The sequence below is a fragment of the Scomber scombrus genome, chromosome 15 (assembly GCF_963691925.1).
Source record: "Scomber scombrus chromosome 15, fScoSco1.1, whole genome shotgun sequence".
Lineage (NCBI taxonomy): Eukaryota > Metazoa > Chordata > Actinopteri > Scombriformes > Scombridae > Scomber > Scomber scombrus.
This window is the reverse complement of record NC_084984.1, coordinates 13,001,169-13,020,931: the sequence shown is the minus strand read 5'-3', so window position 1 is coordinate 13,020,931 and position 19,763 is coordinate 13,001,169. Positions and strand designations below refer to the sequence as shown.

General features: G+C 36.1%; 1 protein-coding gene across 1 annotated transcript in view; it reads right to left on the bottom strand.

The window, feature by feature from the left end:
* brinp1 (bone morphogenetic protein/retinoic acid inducible neural-specific 1) overlaps positions 1 to 19,763 on the bottom strand; it is an 86,785-nt gene that overhangs the window by 48,820 nt on the left and 18,202 nt on the right. Inside the window, exon 2 of the mRNA XM_062434726.1 lies at positions 9,351 to 9,541. Coding sequence (XP_062290710.1) covers positions 9,351 to 9,541 — 191 coding nt within the window. The remainder of the gene's footprint in view (positions 1 to 9,350; positions 9,542 to 19,763) is intronic.

Sequence of the window (19,763 nt, the reverse complement as noted above, 5' to 3'; positions counted from 1 at the left end):
ATTGCTAGCCTAAAGTAGCTAGAAGATCTGAATAGCGTGTAAGCGAATGTGGCATTAGCAAGAAAGTCACTGTAAGAAGAGCGCTTGAGTAGAACAATTGTGCATCTAAATGTACAGCACGTAACTATCCACACTAGTGAAGAATATAGCAAAATTAACTGGGTTTAGAGCAGCAAAAACACCGTAACACAGCCAGTAACCGTAAATAAACAATTCACTTACTTCAGCATGTAAGGTCTTAACTATATATGGGCAGAGGTGAAATAGGTTAGTAAGAGGTGAACTAAAGCTGAGTTAACTATGTAGCTATTGTGCTTTTCATTTGTATAATTTAGTTGTTACTGACATGTAACATTTTAGCACTTATTAATAATTTTGTTGAAAACAAACTGAAAAAGGATTTCACATAAAAGTTCTGTTTAATCAGAACCTCCTTCCCATTAGTGACATGGTGACCTTATGTGAGCTGCAGTCAACATCCTGTTGCTCATGGCATGAGACTATTGTAGGTGACATCTTTTACCGCACTTGCACTTCTCATTATTGCATATAACATCTGTAACTTTGTGTTCCAGCAAAGCATCTCTCACCAGGAGTGAGCGGGGAGCAAATTAAATGTGTGCTTATTGCGACCTTTGGACTACCAACAGAAAATAAAAACTGGGTAAGCTATGTTCTGCTATCACTTTTTCCCTGTTTTCTGCTTCTTTGTTGAGTAAATAATGTTGTTTATCTGTGTGTGCTCGGGGGTGGGCTACTACTTGTCATTGCGAGGGAGTTTTGTTGTGAAATGTTTTGTGGTTGATGGAGGCAACTAGCTGTCTCGTTAACTGGAGAGATAATATCTGCAGGGCGTTTCTATTTGGATAGCATCGTTTATGTTGTGTTGTGTCGTTATGCCGGTTTGTTGATGTAAGCAGGAGAGAGGCAAAGCATGCAAAAACGTCACATCCTTTGGATTTTCGCGGAACATCTGGCCTGAGTCCTTCACACAGAAATCAGTCCACTGGCTGTTAGAGAAAACCCAGAGAGTCAGGAGAGGTTTCATTTTATAAATTATGTTACAACCCGATCACTCATTGGCAATAAAAAAACAATTATTACTTGTAAATTGCTTCACAATTCTACATATAGAACCTTAAAGTTAACTCATGCATATGTTGATTGAAAACATTGTTTACATTTTCTATCTCAAATTTGTGAAATGTTTAGCAGGTGTTTGTCATGTTCTCCTATTGAAATAATTTAAAACCACAATTAACTTTCTGGTTTCTTCAAATTTCACTCATGAGTGAAAATCAGTCTTTTCATTTGAAGCTTGATTTGAAATTTGATGTTTACTATGATAATTATCAATATCGACTGATTTAAAAAAACAATTGTGATAACATTTTAAGTTATATGTTTAACATATGGCCTCCGGTTACAGTAACAATTTCCTCTCCTTTAAAATAGGTGGACGGGCTCTCTCATACTGAGATAAAATACACAATAAGTGTATGAATACAGCACATTTAAATAATGAGGAATAAATTGAACATATTTTCCACCTAACTATAACTAGATGCTCTCTGCTTTATGCAGGAGATACACACTCTCAGTGCTCAATTATGCCCTTTACTTTTAATGTTGGCAGCAGAACAACAACAGTTACAAAATGTTTCAAGTATGATGTGGCAAACAGTAGTAGTGCTGACAGCTTTCACTGAGTAGTCTCCTCCACTACAACCCAGGGTACGGCCAGTTCTCTGCATATGTGCTCTTTTGCCTCAGGCTTCACTGACTCCAAGTCATTTCAATAAACTACTTCTCCTCTTCAGTGCTGAACACGTAAGACTGTTGCACCGAAGAGGTCTCTGATCCAGTCATAGGTTGTGTATTCACTAGAGAATAGGAAGGCAAATTAGTATTCTGATATACAACTTCTCCTACAGTTGAAATGGTTATTCTGCAGTTTATCAGGAAAAAAGTAACCAGCTTCACAACTGTCTTTTTTTTCAGGTCCAATTTTATGAATCATTCACTCATCTTAAAGTTAGACTATAACTTGTGAAACAGCACATTCATTCTCTTAAAAATGAAAAGAAGACATGATAAGCAATAAAATGGACCATACCTCACCTCAATTCAATATATTCAGGGGTTATGCTGATAGAATCACTCTTGATGTGGTATGACCAGTAGCTACTGTTTCAGTATTAGCATTTGCCATTATCTCGTAATTGTACTTGCCACAGTGCTTGCTGTTCAGCAAAAGTCTCACTTTAAGAGTTGGAGGTGTATTTCAGTAACCCCATATGCAGACAATGAGCTTTTTCAAATATAATTGTAGTGAATTTAATTACAGTTTTGTGTTGCAAGTGCTACCAAAATGCAGGTGATCTACACTCAAAACTGTGCCTGAACGCATCCCAAGATACAAACTGTGCACTAGCTGTTGCTGATTCTCTGGTAACTTCCTGTTTAGATTGTACACTTTGATGATATTATATATTGATGTCTCTTCCCTCAGCTCCAACGCTCTAGACCTTTCTGTGAAAAATCAGTTGGAATTCACTGTGAAACAGCAACAGTTTCACTAAAAGTGGAAAACTGATTTCTGACATATGCAGGAGTGGGGATGACAGATGTGGATGAGTATGTCCCTTACAGCTTTTGCAAAATGCGTATCTGTCCTTCACACTTTCTTTCATGAGTTCAATCGCAACCTCCCTCCAGCATTAGTATACAGCCCCGGTTGAGCAGTGACTCTTGCGGTCCTAAAGCCTTGGAAACACAGAAGGGTTCGGATTTAACTGTCAATAAACATTTGGCACTTAGAGTATTGTTCTCAGTACCTGCAGGCAAGCCAGAGATGTTAAGCATCTATGTCAAGCTGTTTTGATGGATTTTCAGTTTCAGCTTTGGAACCCAGTTAAATTCCAGAGCATCAAGGTGGTGTCTTTTGGGAAGCCTGAGATGTATATTATTTCTTAAAGCTTAAAGTGTAGTCTCCCACGCACAGTGTGCACAAGGGATGCAGTAGGGTCATACACTATTCTATGCTGCACTTCAAAATACACATCCTTTGATGTCTACTTTAAATAATCCACATATGCCAGACACTCAATTTCAGGTGGTATAAGGTACTTCAAATGCGCAGAGAGCAGAAAAGTAGCAGGTAATTAGTAATGATTTCCCCAAATAACAGCAAACACTGTCAATCAGAAAAGAAAGTAATTGACAATCTTCTTAAATTATTGTGATGATGGAGCTTACCTCAATATTATTACAGAACAATATTTCCAGTGTTTCCCATTTTTATAAAGAGTGAATAAACATTTTACATAACTACATTTCTTATTCAATTTTTTTTAAATGTTTCTACCTTATTTCTGTTTGCCAAATAAATAAAATAAAATTCCGCTACTTAAACACCTATGTCATTTTTGCAAATCTGACTGATCTTTTTAAAATGTAACAACCAAGCACAATTGCAGAGTTGTTATCTCACTTTGCGAGCCAGTTTTTTCCACAGCCACCAGAAAAAGTGCAAATTAAAGTAAATAAACCTTTACATTCAGAGAAGAACGTCTCCACGAATCCAGGCATAAACAAAGCATATTGTCACAAAAAGTTATTTTGTTCTCTGTGCACTGGGTGACTAGTGATTCAAAGCACCACATCCATTTATTTTTTACCATGAAAACAATCAACAAAGAAAGACATTAAAAGGGCATTAAGCAATAAATAAATAAATAGAATAAAACAAGCTGATCCTTTATTTGTAGAGTCCAGAATTAATACTGACTTGACGACTCTTCTTGTCATCTAATCGGGGACAGGGATACATAATAAACTAAAAGGATTCAATGAGAATTTCCTCACCTTAAACAGTTTCTGTCAGTGGAAGAGGACATGGTGGATGGCTCAGCACTGGAGACCTCGATACTTACCCTCCCTCCTACCAACAGTTACTGTTACTGTCCAGAACTAATGGTCAAAAACACTATAGGGTGCCTTTAACTGCTGGGGCACCAGATCAAAGAGACTCTTTTTGAAAGGGTCATTCAAGAATGCCCCGAAAATGTAAATGTTCATGTGTTTATTTATGTATGACAGTATAAATTATCCAAATTAAATATGTGCAATAAGATTAAAATAAAAAAAAATAAAAAGTAAGATAAAAGGTGTTTTTTATCTTGATATTATGGTTCACAAATACATCCAGAAAAGTGACTACTCAATATTCGTCAGTGCTTATGAGCTTAGTCAGTAGTATTATTTTTGCTACGTAAAACATGTAGATCACCCCAATGATGTGCATTTTCCACCTTACAAAACCAGTAGTAGACTCATCAAACCTGTGATAAGTGAAATAAAATTGTTCTATATTGTATCTATTTCTATTCATTTCAGTTCTATGAACATGTGAGGAAACCTCTAATGAGGCTATTTACACTTGACCACTCAAGTTTAAGTTTCCAGTGAGAAGGAGAATTCCTTTCTTTCCTCTCAAGTGTATAATGACTCCTGAGACCGTAAAGTGTAGGTGGCTGCAGAGAGAATCAGCTTCTTCTTCTTTATCACTAGTCTGGTGTGCACATTTATTGTGTTCTATAACTGTGTTCTTTAATGGGTAATCCCAAGATTGAGATAAGAGCTTACTGACCCATAACTTGAAACCAAATGGCCTCAAGGTTAAAACTAATACGGTGATAATTCAGAGTTAGAGGAAAAAGAGCAAGAGGTAAAAAATACAATGAATAAGAGACAGGAAAGGTAAAGAGCATATGAGTGAGAAATATGTGGTAATGCTATACAGTGAGGTTAGGAAGGATATTGTGGTTCTGTGACTTTATTTCCACCACATACTCTGCAGTTTTATCCACCTGGTGCATCTAGTGGCATTGACAGTGGCATTCTTCCAAAGTTATACACACTTAATTACATTTTACCTCCATATAACGTGTCAGCCAAATATTATATTTCCAATTTCCAAATGAAGTGTCTCTGAATAAATCACCTTACAGAGAAGTGGATATGATATTGCAACTCTAAGCCTCTACACTTGATACTCCTTAGCAGCTAAATTATTATGGCTTATACTGTTTGACATTAAGTGGACGGAAAAAAATTTAAATGAAAGAAGTCTGTTTCAGACAGTCTTTTTTTCTGTTACATGCATTAGCTCAGGCTCAGTGTTGAAGTACATTGTTTGAAAATGTATTTTAATTATCATACAGAACAAAGGACTAGGCAATACAGTAGCAGTACGTTCTAAACTGTTTTTTGTTACCAATTTTTATTTCATTTTTCAAGTAGAAGCGACAATACATGGTACTGGACTAGACTGGATACTCACAGCAGGAAAACAATATACTCAATTATACATAAATATATATGTGAGTTGGATACATACATTGATATTTATCTGGTCATACTGTCTGTCATTTTACACCTGACCTATAACCCTGTGATAACATGGCTGCAAGTAACTAAACCCATAACAAACCACAACCCTTACACCTATCCCATTAATTCTAACTAATGTAGGCTATGTATCGATATTTCCCTGTAAAAATAAATAATTCAGCCCGGAAGGAGCATCTTATGAATTTTGTTATGCCTATTGAATCAATATTGAATTGGAAATGTGTTAAATCTATTGATAAGTGTACAGGTACTTACTTAAAGTGAGTGTTACCGGAGCATCTATCAAAGGCCATGCACACATTCTAGCTAGAATAATGTCAGCTAACTAATGTCAATGATGTCAGTAATCTGACCTTCTGAGCCACAATGTTGCCTCTGGTGCTTGAGCACCAGAGGCCTTAATGTTAGGGCCCCATACAATGAAAGCTTCTACTGATGTATTCTGAATTTATGAGGTGGTCTCCATCTCATTACCAACAATTTCTTTGCAGCTGTTAAGCCCACCAACAACACTATCTTTATACAGTATGACATGTTAAACTTAGAGAAGTATCATCATTCAATAATAAAGTATGTGTGGAAAACAGGGTATGTTCGTCTCGATTATGTCTGAAAGGAAAATAGACACATTGACCCAAAAGGAATGGACCCCTGGACACTCCCACATCATATGTATAAATGTGCCCATTACTTGTATGGGACATTATGAACATAGCAGGCTTTGGGGATTCTGAATTTCACAGCATTTCCAAGGAAATTAAAAGTACAAAGAATTTCCACAGGATGTATTAGACCAGGTTTAATCTATGTCTGAAAAATTGACCATAATTTCTACACCATTAACACTAATTTCTAATTTTTACAAAATGATGATACATATACCCCAATTAAATCAGCTCCAAAGAAGTATGTATGTCCAGCATTATGTTGAGAAATGAAAAATAAAACATTGCAAGAGTATAATAAATATTTCTCAAAGGCATTTGATTGTGAGATTACAAAGCAACAAACATATTACACAACTTGAGCCACTACTTGACAGTGTTTCATGCTTACAATTATATATTAAAGAGTTTGAGTAAAAGAGCAGATTATCTTTAAAATGCAATTCGCAAAGTAATCACAGTTGCTGCCTTCATGTGTCCCCTAGAGATCGAGATAAGAGATTCAAGGGAGAAGCCATTTATATTAAGTCTTGGACAGCAGAAGTGCTTAACTTTTATTTAAGGAAGCACATCCAAAAGTATGCAATCAGTCATTAGAAGCATTTATTCCTCTTTTCACTGTGAAATGTTGTAATGACTCTGACAATTTAATGTGACTCAATTGGCAGTGCCAACAATTGGCTCATTAAATGTTTCCTCTACAACACACATATTTCTGTAGATGCTAGTTTCAGGCCAATATATATAAAATGCATCCTCCATTTGCCTGAAAGGTCTGAAGGTACAGGTACTTATTAAGATTATTTGCTGGTTAAATTTAGCATGCATATAATAAAATGCAATCATCTCATTTACTGTATGGCTATAATGATATTGCTGTGTTGTGATTGAAATCAAAGATGTGCTGTTACATCCTTGTGCATTCAGGGAACTGATACTAAACATGAATTCCTTTCTCAAGCCGCCTGGAACTGACTCATCTTAATATCACATTTGGCCCACTGGTGAAAAAGCATGCTGCAAAGTTGTAAAAAGCAACACTATGAATCACATTATGTTCTTTATTTTTAATTAATTGAGGATGGTAACGCTTGTAGCAGTTAACAAGGCTGTGAGAAAATGCCTTCAAGTTCTGGCTGGAGGGCAGCACTCATTGTGGCAACTAAAATCTATGTTGAGCATTTTTTTGCAAACCCACCATATTGCCAGTGGGAACGTGTCCATTTCAATTTTCGACTGCCAGAAGAAGAGTGGTCAAAAGCTGAAATACCTACTGGCAAAGTCACTGTTAAACACATTATGCAAAGTTTAACCCTCCAGTATAATACTGTATTTGGATCAGTTGGCGAAGCCACATACCATTTAACCTTGATGTTTTGTTTTAAGTATTTTCATCCAACGTCTGTTCATCAGCAGAAAGTAAAACCTTCCTTTCTTTGAACTTTACTTTTACTGTTTATGGAGTGTCATTGTTTCCCTCTATACATTCTGAATTAAAATTATGAGCGCCACTACTTACATTTCACACAGTCATTAATATCAATGGGCTACTAATGATTTTCACGATAACACCCTAGTTACTGTGAAATTGTTTTGAGTCGTTCTCTCTCTCATTCTTTAAAGGTCATCTACGTGAAAAGTGCTGCTATAAGAATAGAATATCTTCTTTAAGGAATAGGGCAACGCATAATATGTGTGTAGCAAATATGTGGTTGAGCAAGCTGTAGAAAAGGGATAGTGCAAGTGAAAGCAGAGAATGGTTAACAGTATGTTGTCAATGTAGCAGTAAATGTACAGTGCAGGCTACAGTGTGTCAGTTAATAAAATGCTGCAGTTTCTCAAGACCAAGAGAGGTCTTCTCTATAGTTGCGCCAACTGCTGGAAAAGTGAAGGGGAATAGCCTGGAAGTTAGCGACAAAGGGTTAGCTTGACCTGACCAGGTTAACTAAGGTGGACCAGCTATTCTTATTTTAGTGTCAATCTCAGCCTCTTAAACAAAGAATGGAGCTGCTGAGTTTTCATATGCAGAGAGATCATTTCTGAGGAAAACTACTCTGTGTAAGTCAGAGTTCTTTATATTTGGTAACTGGACAGATTCCAGCTGGCAGCCACAGCTTGTCTGGCTTTGATTCCACAATTTTGCAGAATTTGAGAATTCACATGATTTGTATGATGTTACAGAATGTTTTGCCTCTTTGCTAATCAAATGTACCAACACATGTTCAGTGGGGATGAGGTTTAGTGACTGTGGATATCAGATAGTCCTGCCATGGTCTTGATGCAAGTTGTGGGTCGCTGTTCTGCTGGAAAATCCACTTAAGCCAGACAAGATGGAATGCCACTACAAAATAGAGTGGTGCTTCTCTTTTGTCAGTATGTAGTTGATCCTGTGCAAGTCACCAGCCATGACAGCTGACAAATCCACACACCTGAATATTCCCGTCACTATACTTTATTTTTAGATGTAGGTCTGTTGCATTAACTTTTCTTGAGCAGCACAATCAGATCAGCTATCCACTTTTAAATGGAAAATGAAAATTTTAACTTTCATGCATTCTTAATTGGGTTGACTAAATGCAAAGAAAACTGTTCAGACTGTCTTAGTAAACAGCTGTTCATTCATCAGTGTTGTTCTTTGGTGATTTGGATTTGCTTTCTGGATACTGCTCAGTTCCAAAGATGTCTGTCATACACAGTAAATCTTACTGGCCTTTCACTGTGGTCATTTATATGTTGCCCTGATCTTGCTTTGGGAGAAAGGTATTTGCTTTGTGAAAATATCTCCAGTTTGCTTTGTCCTGTCCCCCTGAGATAACTGCAGTTTTGCTGTGGTAGAGATATTTTAACACCCTGGAGAACAACCCAGCCATGAACTGCTTCACTGAGCAGTTTTGACATTGTTGGAAACATGTAAACGAATAATCCTGGACACCATGGCGTAAGTATAATCATATAGGGTCATCATATAGTGAATTTATAATTCATTTATTTTTATTATCATTATTTATTGAAAGAGTTCTGTCTCTGTATCACAATCTGCTGCATGTAATTCTATTTGAATAATCTGCTTTTAAGTGTAACCTGTTTACTCTTTTTAATACATGAAATTCAGAAATTCTGTGTCTTTGAGGAGCCTCCATTAGTAATGTTCTTGACATGAAGCACGTAAGCAAACTGCTGACCGTGTGTAAAAAGCATTTAAAACAGCAGGTGAAAATACTGTTAATTAAGCATGGAAGTGAACAAATGAAACCAGTGAACCTCTCTTACCTCCTAGGGTGGCTGAGATGAGAATGTGGGTTCCATATTTCTTAATGATAGTGTCGATGAACTGCTGAGTGGTGGGTCTGCGGCCCAGCAAGCGTACGCTGCGCTGGAACTCAGGCATGAGTGGCACGGGGTTCCGGATCAGGTCCCGTCTCTCAATGGCTGTGTTCCTCACCTTCCAACGTGCAAATTCCCTGATAATGACAGGAAAAATAACTGCTCACACCAAATTACTTGGTACAACTCGATTCAGCAGTGGCAGCATTACTACAGCTATTAATTAAAGTGTGGAAACACACTAATTAGCCAGACTAGACCTTGGCAAAAGCATTTATGGGGGGAAAAATACACATCTGTTAGTGCACACTGTGGTCTAATCTGTCAGATAGTTAAGACAACAAAAATAAACGTATTTTAACAATTTATAAAACAGTCTTCAGTTCCCAGATCTGAAAATTCACATCAAAGTTAAGTTATGACAGTGAAGCACAGCAGCACGCATCTTTTATGAGTTTGGTGATGCTTTGTATGTTGTAGTGTTATTTCATTCAGTATGACATAGCTAAACACTGTTATTCCTATTGCATTTTTACCTGTGATGTACCTGTGATGTTCATTTGTGATACTGTATGTTTTCAATTAAATTGCTCAAGGTCCTTTTCTCTGTATCATGCTCAGACTTGAACTTACAGGAAAGGAAATGCAAAAACCAACAATTGTGCTATTATATCAACCAATAACACAATCTGAACTGCACCTCATTCTGCCCTTGTTGTTTTCGACTGCAGTTAATGCGTAGATGTTAAACTAGCAAAATATTAGTGTGGATGTTCACAATGTTTGTTTCTGTACCTGCTGAGGCACACATCAAGAAAACATTTCTGCAGACAGACATTACAGACATCTCTGTTGCTCTGTAGGGGTTACAGAAAAAACAAATAACCCTGCTATGAGGATAAAAGGGCCAGGTTTTCTTGCACCGTCTGAAATGCAAAAGAAGGCACTATTCTATTGAGTCAATGTCTAATGAATGCCTAGTGTATTCAAGAACGGAGAATCACTGATTAGGTGTTCATGTTAGTGGGGTTCCTTGTATGGTAATAGTGTCTGTGTAGAATTGCATGCACATTTAGATTTTGTTGCTGTTATAAAACATGTGTCATACATGTGATTCAGCATTTTGTCTTCTGGGAAATAAACATAAAATCAGGCTTTCTGATATATTGGTTCGCTCTTAAGAAGGAATCATTTTAATGCTAATTTAAATGGAAGCTGTGATTTTTAGCATCACATGTATTTATGTCAAACACAGACATATTTCTATTTCCATATGGATTTTGCACTTTCACAGACACTGCCATAAAATATACATGAATGTGCACGTTAACCTGTCACTGGCGCTGGATGTGTGATACATATGCTCACCATTTCCCATAAAGGGTGTGATGTATACAGTACACACAGATGTACACATTCAGCCTGAGTGCTGCAGTCAATACACAGGAAAAAAAATTATTTTCCTAATTACTGACCATTTTAAAAGCATTTCCTCAGAATTAGATTTAGATTTAATTTGGATATATTTAATGATGCAGACTTCCGTGTGAGAATGATGAGTCCAATTAAGTATGTGACTTTAGGTAAAAGCAAAAGCTCCATCAGTTCGAAAATAAATAAAAAGCTTCATTGTCTCATTAATTTAACTCTAAAAGCCTGCTCTAATTGAAATCTGAGCTCTTATCAATAAAGGCATGTGGGTTAAATGTAAAAACCCTAACTAGTTGTTCAGCAGATGTCCTTTGATTGAATATTAGGGAGCAACAAACATGTAACAATGCAAACACTATACACACACTCTTCACAATAAAACCATCTATGTCTATTAAAGATTTGAGTTGTTCTGTTAGCTTTCTGGTTATTGGATTTCAATCCTACCAAAACATACATATATCAAGGATGTATGGGGCAAGGAAATTGGCTCTGAAATACCCCTGGAGCTTTGGGCTGAAAAAAGGGCCGGGTAGAATTAAGGATTGTTCTTTTAATGCTAGACTTCAGCCCATACAATTTAAAATTATGCAACGTATATACTATTCAAAGGTCAAGCTGAATATGATTTACCCCTCCCTTACCCCTAAATGGTAAGTGTAAGTCAGAGGATGGGACGTGAACTCACCTTTTCTGGTCATGCGCCCAAATTGCAAGTTCTGAGAGGAAATATTTCAATGGTATGGTGTAACACTTGGGAAGCATGTCACCCCTGATTGTAATTTCCCTTTACTAGGCTGTTCTGAATACTGCTTTCAGCTACCATGTGAATGGCAACTGGCTTTCATGTTTGGCATGGTTATAGCTAAAAGGGTTATTTTGATGAAATAGAAATCTCCATTCCCTCCTTGTTATAAAAAAAAAGAAATGGCTCAATGAGATAAGGTACTCTATGTCTAACTGTCAATCTAAATTTGCAAAGATTTGAGGACCCTCTGTGGATTATATTAGGGGGGGCAGGGTGTCTAACAAGTGCATCTAATAATCTGTGTCTTGAGAAACATTGAGTACCCACACTTGCTGCAACTATCTACAACTAACGGACTCTATGTGTGACTCTGTTCATCGATTGTCGGTCCCTCATTGTGACTGTTCTTGGTTTCCTCTGGCTCCTGAACACTCTGCTGGACATTTGGTGCTTTAGTTGCAGTGGGTATTGCCTGCACAGCTTATTTTGGTACGCATGTACAATATACTAACAGTATTGTAACACACTTCATTTATTATGACCTTTTTGAGTGGGTGGGTGGGCTTAAGGTCTTTGTTTTTGCTTTTTCTTCTCTCCTATTTTGTGTATTTTACACATTAGAAAAACTCAAAATAAATATATATTTTTTTAAATGCAGCTGCAATACTGTAGATGTTCATTGTATTATATTTTAGCTTATGAGTAATAATGTACTTATTGTCAGCATACAAAAAATATGAGTTCATAAACTTAATTTTGACATAATGCTTGATGTGAACTCAACCTAACGATATATGAGAGCCCAATTTAACGTCTCCTATAACAGAACCAGAGAGGGAGAGTATGTTTCCTGATTTATAATAGATAGTTTTTTAACTTTTTGATTTAATGACTCTGCTGTTAGATTTGTGAGATGTGTGTGCTACATTTGGGTCATAATGGACTACAGTAGATTTGCTTATTTAATACTATTCAGTTGCTAAGTATGCCTGCATTTTATCTTCTTACCAAATAGAGTGTAATTATGATGGCTGATGCCAACACGTGGCTGTGATATTTGTAAGCTTTCTTACATGCTTTATGAGGTAATGACTGGCTGGGACTTTGTGTGGTGCACTTACTGTGAATGTCAGCTGCATTATAGCAAGGTAATTGTGCAGTCGAGTAAAAATAGATGCATTAACAGGATGAATGAATAAAATATTCCAGATCTTGTTGGCTTGGGGAAATCAAATGGATGTTTGCTTGCTGTCCATTTTCTTTATGAAAAACAAGAACCTGACCAATAATATAAACAGTTTGAGGACGAGAGATTTTCTGGTCTTGTTGTCATCATAAAAAATAGAGGAGAATGGGCTCCAGTTTCCTGAAATAGGGTGCAAACGCAAGCATCTCCAAATCTCCAGGCTCAAACAAACACGCTGTGAACAGCACATTTTTTGCAATTTTGAAAGAGAAACTGAATAAATTATTAGTTCAAGGAATGAGTCTGGGTGACCCATCACCTGAGCTCCAGGCTGATGCCTCTGAGAAACAAAAAAAAGTTCACCTCTATGAGGCACTTGAAGTTCGAAAATGCATCACCCCAAATACATTGTCAATGGTAGAATGAACAGAATAGTTGAGGTATATTGATGCCATACCAGTACTGCCAGTTATAGTTTGTGAAAACCAATAAGTATATTTCTCCTCCTGTGTGTATTAGAAAAACCTCAATTATGTCTTCATAAAGTCCAATAAACATGACCAAGTCCATATGAAATATGGATAATATCAGTCTTCATGAATCATGAAGAAATCCTAATATCAGTTAAAAAACAAAAAAAACAAGTACAAAATGAATGTTTAGAAAAGCGCACACAAGTTCTATTCCTGTTCAATCCTGGCGTTAGAAGATTTAAATAATTTATGAAGGTATCCATGCTGTGCTAGTTCGAGAGGTCCAGCTGTGATCTACTGCCAAGAAGATGGTCTGAGCTGGAGGAAACACAACTGAATGTAATCCACTGAAAACATTGAGGATGGTTTCATGCATCAGTGAGGTTTTTTTATTGACGTTTTTTATCACTTATTTATATTCATTATAAATGTATTTACATCCATCATGTCAGGCCAGGTCTTACGCTAACAAGTTGGGTCAGGTCCAGAAATGAGAATTAATTGTGAGTGACAGATTGGTTTGTGTTCGTGTTGAGCTTTGCAGATGTGACACAGAAACAGGATTTCAAACTGGACCCAGTTGGACTATGATCCTGAGCTTTTACGCCTACTCTGTTTTGGAAGGACTGCACATGGCACGGGGCCCCCTTATTGTCAAAGGGTACAGTGCACTGGTGTTGTAAGTGTAGAGGCCGCAACCAAACATTATTTGACTGAGTGGCAAAACTAAAAAACTTACTGTACTAATTATCTTGATGTGAAGAAACACATTGTAGGAATTTGCCTACATGAAATGCCCATGTCTAGCTGTTGTTCTCCGCAACCAAATGGAATCTCACAGCAAAATATCATAAAGGTTTCTATAAGACATTGTTTAAAGACCCAACAACAGTATTATCCTGATAAAATGAAAAGATCCCGCAGTGAAAGCTATAGCATTGTGCTTTATAACAGCTTCATTCATAATCATAACCATCGTAATGATTTGGCTATGAATAGGTGGGTCCCCTCAAATTGATTGGTTTCTTAGGTTGAATTCTCCGACACCCAGTCAGTAATGTGTCATTCTGCCTAAGCATGGCTTAACAACAGCACTTTTTTAATACCATATTAGCGTTTAAAGTTTTTTTTTTCCTTTCTGCCAGTGGACTGTGACGTTATCACAAAACTTCATAATGTAACCAACATTTCAAAGGCAATATCTTGACAACTCCCTCAAAGGGAGGTAATTTGGTAATTCTACATTTAGTACTACCAAAGAGCTGTTAGAATGTGTGAATAAATGTTCATATAGTGACAAAATAGGTTTTCACGACTGACAGGAGAATATCTGCATCACTTTTTCTTTATGCTATTTAATCACATATATGACCGACTAATGTGCCTACCCCCCACACACACAAGGACACACACACACACACACACACACACACACACACACACACACACACACACACACACACACACACAAAGTACATGCTGATTCAGCTTCCACTCCTGTTTCATGACTTAGCTTTACAAGAGGCCCACGTTGCTGTTATTTCCAAAAATCTCAAACAGTCAAGCCAAGAGAACAGCAGGATACTTTCAGATTTGGAGCAGATATAACAAAATGTCTCTCTGTTCATCTCTCTCATTGCATTGCTCCCTGCTTATACAGCTACCTCTCTTAGATTCATTTCCAGTGAATCCTCCTCAAGGTTCTGTCACTGCCAATTATTATATAAAACTTTATATGGCAGCCATACTGTATGTACTTGAGCCCTTCTGCCCCCGATTAGGCATGCCAGCAGATGGAATCTGCGACATGATTCAGTGCTTTACTTCACAGCTCCAAGACCAGTTTAATGACCTATCAAAGGAAGTTAAGAGGAGATAAATGGCATTGCAGCTGCATAAGAGGAAAATGGGAACATAGGTGATTATTGCTTTATGGTGTTCAAGTAACTGTGTGGGAGGGTGGATACATTACATTTGTCTGTGACCTGCAGATTATACAGGATGCTTGATATAGATGTAGAGAGTCATGAATAAAATACTTAATTCATGTCTAATTATAATTATTATAATTAAATATATGTGAATTGCAATTTCAGGGTGAATCCTTATATATTTATATATATATATATATATATATATATATATATATATATATATATATATATATATATATATATATATATATATATATATATATATATATATATATATATATATATATATATATATATATATATATATATATATATATATATATATATATATATATATATATGTGTGTTTATAGTGGATCCTTATGCATCTATATGATCCCACAAAGGCTACATGTTGGCATTTTTAGCCAAGAGTTTGCTAGATTATATAATCATTTGTTTGTTTCAAGAAAAAATAATCAGTTTAAGTTGGTTAATCCCCCAGTGCCCTCATTGAGACCACCATTTCATCTGATTCCCTTCCAATATTTGCCTTAGCACAGTTTAGCCAAGTAAACACGGACAGTTTTTGCTAGGAAATACATTATTGTAATCAAACTGCCAAATCCCTGATCTTGCATACATCAGAATGAAAATGTTTTTTTTTCAAATGAATGTAATGGTTGATCTAACATGTCTGCTTCTATTTTAGACCATATTTGTGAAAAAGCCTGACGAAAAGTAATGTTTGAAACATGCATATTGTAATGAAATGCTATGGCCGTCTTCACACTGAGCTATCACTCTGTACAGAGTTAACAAATGCAAATGTGCAAAGAATGAGTATATCAAGGCAAGCAGAGGAGACTCATGTTTGTCAAAAATAAACACCTGAGCAATAAAGCAAGTCAAATCAACTTTAACTTTAACTTAACTTTAACTAACTCTAACTTTTGTATTTTTTGTATGAAATATTGACATGAACTGTGTACAGTATTATGCATCTATGATAATGTTGACCCTTTTTTTTAGCACCTAATTACTGCGAATCATCATGAACATACTTATGAATGTCATCTTCTGTGGATCAACTGGATGCAAAATGCAGTGTATAACTGAGATGGCAGAATGAAAACAAATAAAAAATTTAAAGCATTCGCACATTTCTGCCAGTGTTCATTATTCAGAGTTAATTGATGTTTAAGGATGTGATTCATCCATTGCATCAATGCTCAACTGTAAATTATGCCAATTATACTGCATGAATCTGCAAAAAGAAATAAACAGAATAAATTACTCTGACTACAGTAATACTCAAATTGTAATGCTTGACTCAAACTTAGCTGTAGCATAGCAAAATTATATTGCTGTCTGTCTCTGTGTCATGGATTTAGTGGTAATAGCTGTAGCAGCAGACGTAGTATATCTATGTCTCTGACAAAGCTGAGGTTTAGCTAGGTGGTCAGTGCAGTTGTCTCTGGTTAGGGGAAACAGGATTTAAGACCTGGTGTGGGAACTCTTCATTTAACAATTAAATATCCTAAAGTTAGTTTGTTTAAAACAAAAACAGGATTGTTGTGCTGATTAGGGTAGTTTGTAACAAACTATCCTCTCCCACACACCTGCTTCTAATGCAGTTTTAGATGTTATTTATGTATTATTTATAACATATTAACATGCATAAAGCATTGTGCAATTCTTTATCATGATAATGATGTCTTATAAAAACTGTCACAAGGCATTATAAATGTCATCATAATACATTTCTAAGTCAAGTATTATTTTGTATTACCATATAATCGTTCATGCAGTATTTGCCTTACTCATTTTTCATGTGAGTTAGGTTGGTGTTTGGGCTATAAGGGTGATCTCTGTAACTGCAATGGATTGAGAATGTGGTTATGGCATGTAATAACACCTTACAGGCAGCATGTTGTCTGACTCAATTAGATTTGGGCTGTATTGACATCTAATGAATATTCCCTAAAGCTCAGGGGCAGGAAACGACCATCATACAACGTGTCACCACTGGCACTTTGCTGATCCTGACGCTGGAGCCCAGATTATAAAACATTGAGAGAGCATGACAGACATTCAAACTGTGCCTCTCAGAGGGAAGAGAGGCATAGTTTGAATCTCTAATTACTTGAGTGAGAAAAACTGGCTCGGCAGGACCCAAAGACATGTTTTTGGAAACCTCATAGATGACATCAGAAAACAATAAAAGCAGGAGTGTCAGTGAATTACACAACTTGTCATACTTCTTGTTTGACTAGACAAGACTATTTGTTTTGGCTTCTTGTTTACCTCTGTCCTCCTCTCAAACTGTATCAAAGTCTTTACACTCAAATGTAATACATATTCAAAAGGACATGTTGTTCAGTAACAGCCTGTGGTAAAAATCAAAATATCTGGGGGAAAAAAGAATGTGCCATTTTCTCGTCACTTGAAGAAAACAGCACCCATGTATGATGAAACACAACAAATGAAATTGTTACATCTAATTATAAAAATGCTGGTGTTATCAAAACATCTAACTTTATTTGAGGTAGACAAGATACATAAAGGGCACATGTATAGCACTCAGCAGTATTTAAAGGACACACCTGCTAGAAATAAATAATATTAGAAATAATACGTTTGTTTTTTGTTTTTTTTAACTTTAAGAAGAATAGAATGTGTGTGCTCATCTGCATGGCATACAGTAGATGGGAGAACAGCGATAATTAAGCCTTCATGCACTGTATGTTCCTGTACAGTTGTGAAGCTTATATGAACATTTTGACTCAGACAGTGTCAGAGAGATGCTTATTCAACTCTGATGTAATTTATGTAACTGCAGTTTATGGTTATGCTTTACTTAGTTACATCATACTTTAGTCTGGGCTGTAAAGTATACCCACAAGGAAGGGTGGCCCCACAGTGTAAAGGGTACACATTATCATATTGACTATATTTACAGAGGTAATATTAATGTAAAAATGAAATCAATATTTTTTTTAAATCTTTGTTTGTCAATTTTTTTCTAGGAGCATTTGAAAGAGTCTCTGTTTTACGCAGCTATAGACACGGTCATTGCACAGGTAACACACAGGTCCCGTAACCTGCAAGAGGTGGCAAGAAGCTGTGAAGCAATTGATGCAAACTGTATTGCTCTGTTTTAGAAACCAATAAAAAAATAATTGGGTCTTAAAGGAAAATCTTTTTCTATCTATCTTCACAGTACAGGTGTGCAACAATCTCAGTTCAGTGAGCAGGTGGGCTTTTTACAATAACTTTGATAATGAAATCTTGCACTCTGCAACAATTCAATTCTATTTTATTTATAAAGCCCCAAAACACAACAAAAGTTATCTCAAGGTACTTCTCACAGAGCAGATCTAGACCGTACTCTTTACTTTAAGTAATGAGAAGGAGTCAAATATGAGTTTAGCAATGGAAGTAGTATTTTCTGTAAGCCAGGTAAATGTCATTTGGTACCATAAAAATCATTATAGAAGTTGTTCAACTTTTGTTTTAAAAAATTATGTTCTGCAATAAAACAGCACTAACAGTTACATACAGGGCAACCAAATTTGAAATAATTCAAAAACGTTATAAAATTTAAAATCTTTGTGGTGTAGAAAAAATATCCTCAAAGAGCCTATGTGTATTTTTTCTTCAAGGTTTTCATTTATAGATAAAGATACAATATTCATCACGCTGAAGTTCTCACTGTATACAAAGATTCAATAGTTATCATGCTGAATTCACACCAAATGTTTAATTTATAGTTACATTATTCTGTAAGCAATATTGTTTCATTTCTTCTGCTAAACACTTTTCACTGAAAGCCTGCACAGCCATGGGGGCTAACAATACTACTCTGCAGCCATCCAGTTCTGCACGTCACTTTTTACACATAACATGTTTTAACACTGATGAGTCAGTCAGTCCTACTATTCTTGTCCATAGCCCCATGGTACATGTTTGATTTCAAAAAGGACTGACTGAGAGAGAAAAACATGGTTGCACACTGGATGGTTGCCGTAACTGTACTGTATAATTGTGGCTTTGCAAGAATTGGAAACCTAATGCCATAGCCTTACAAAAGAGTCAGTAATGGGATCATGGACAAAATACTCTCTATGACATTAGGTTTTGTAAATGATAAAAATAAAAAGTTTTGTTGAGTAATGGATAGAACAGAAATTACAGAAATATTCTCTAATGCAAAGTAATGAAATTACATTTATCACATTTACCTGAATAATTATGTTTCCCCTATAACATTTCAGGTATTTCTATGTGGCCTATGAAATGCAAAACTTTCTGTGGAAGGTAGAAACTGAATAAGCTTTTTTGTGTTTGGTGCCACTGATGTGGTTCCGGAGAAGTGTCTACTCCTCCTGATGTGAGATGAAACAAACAGCATCCATTTTCATGCTTTGATGAAGGATGAACCTTTCATTTTTCGCCATTTGTTCCACAACTTGTTTTTTAGAGATGACTTGACTAATACTGCAATTGCTGGTTGAAAAGGATTCAATAGCAACATAATTTTGAGCTATCTTCTTTAACAAAATTTACTGTCACATAGCAAATTAATTATTCCTGAGGGAAACAGTC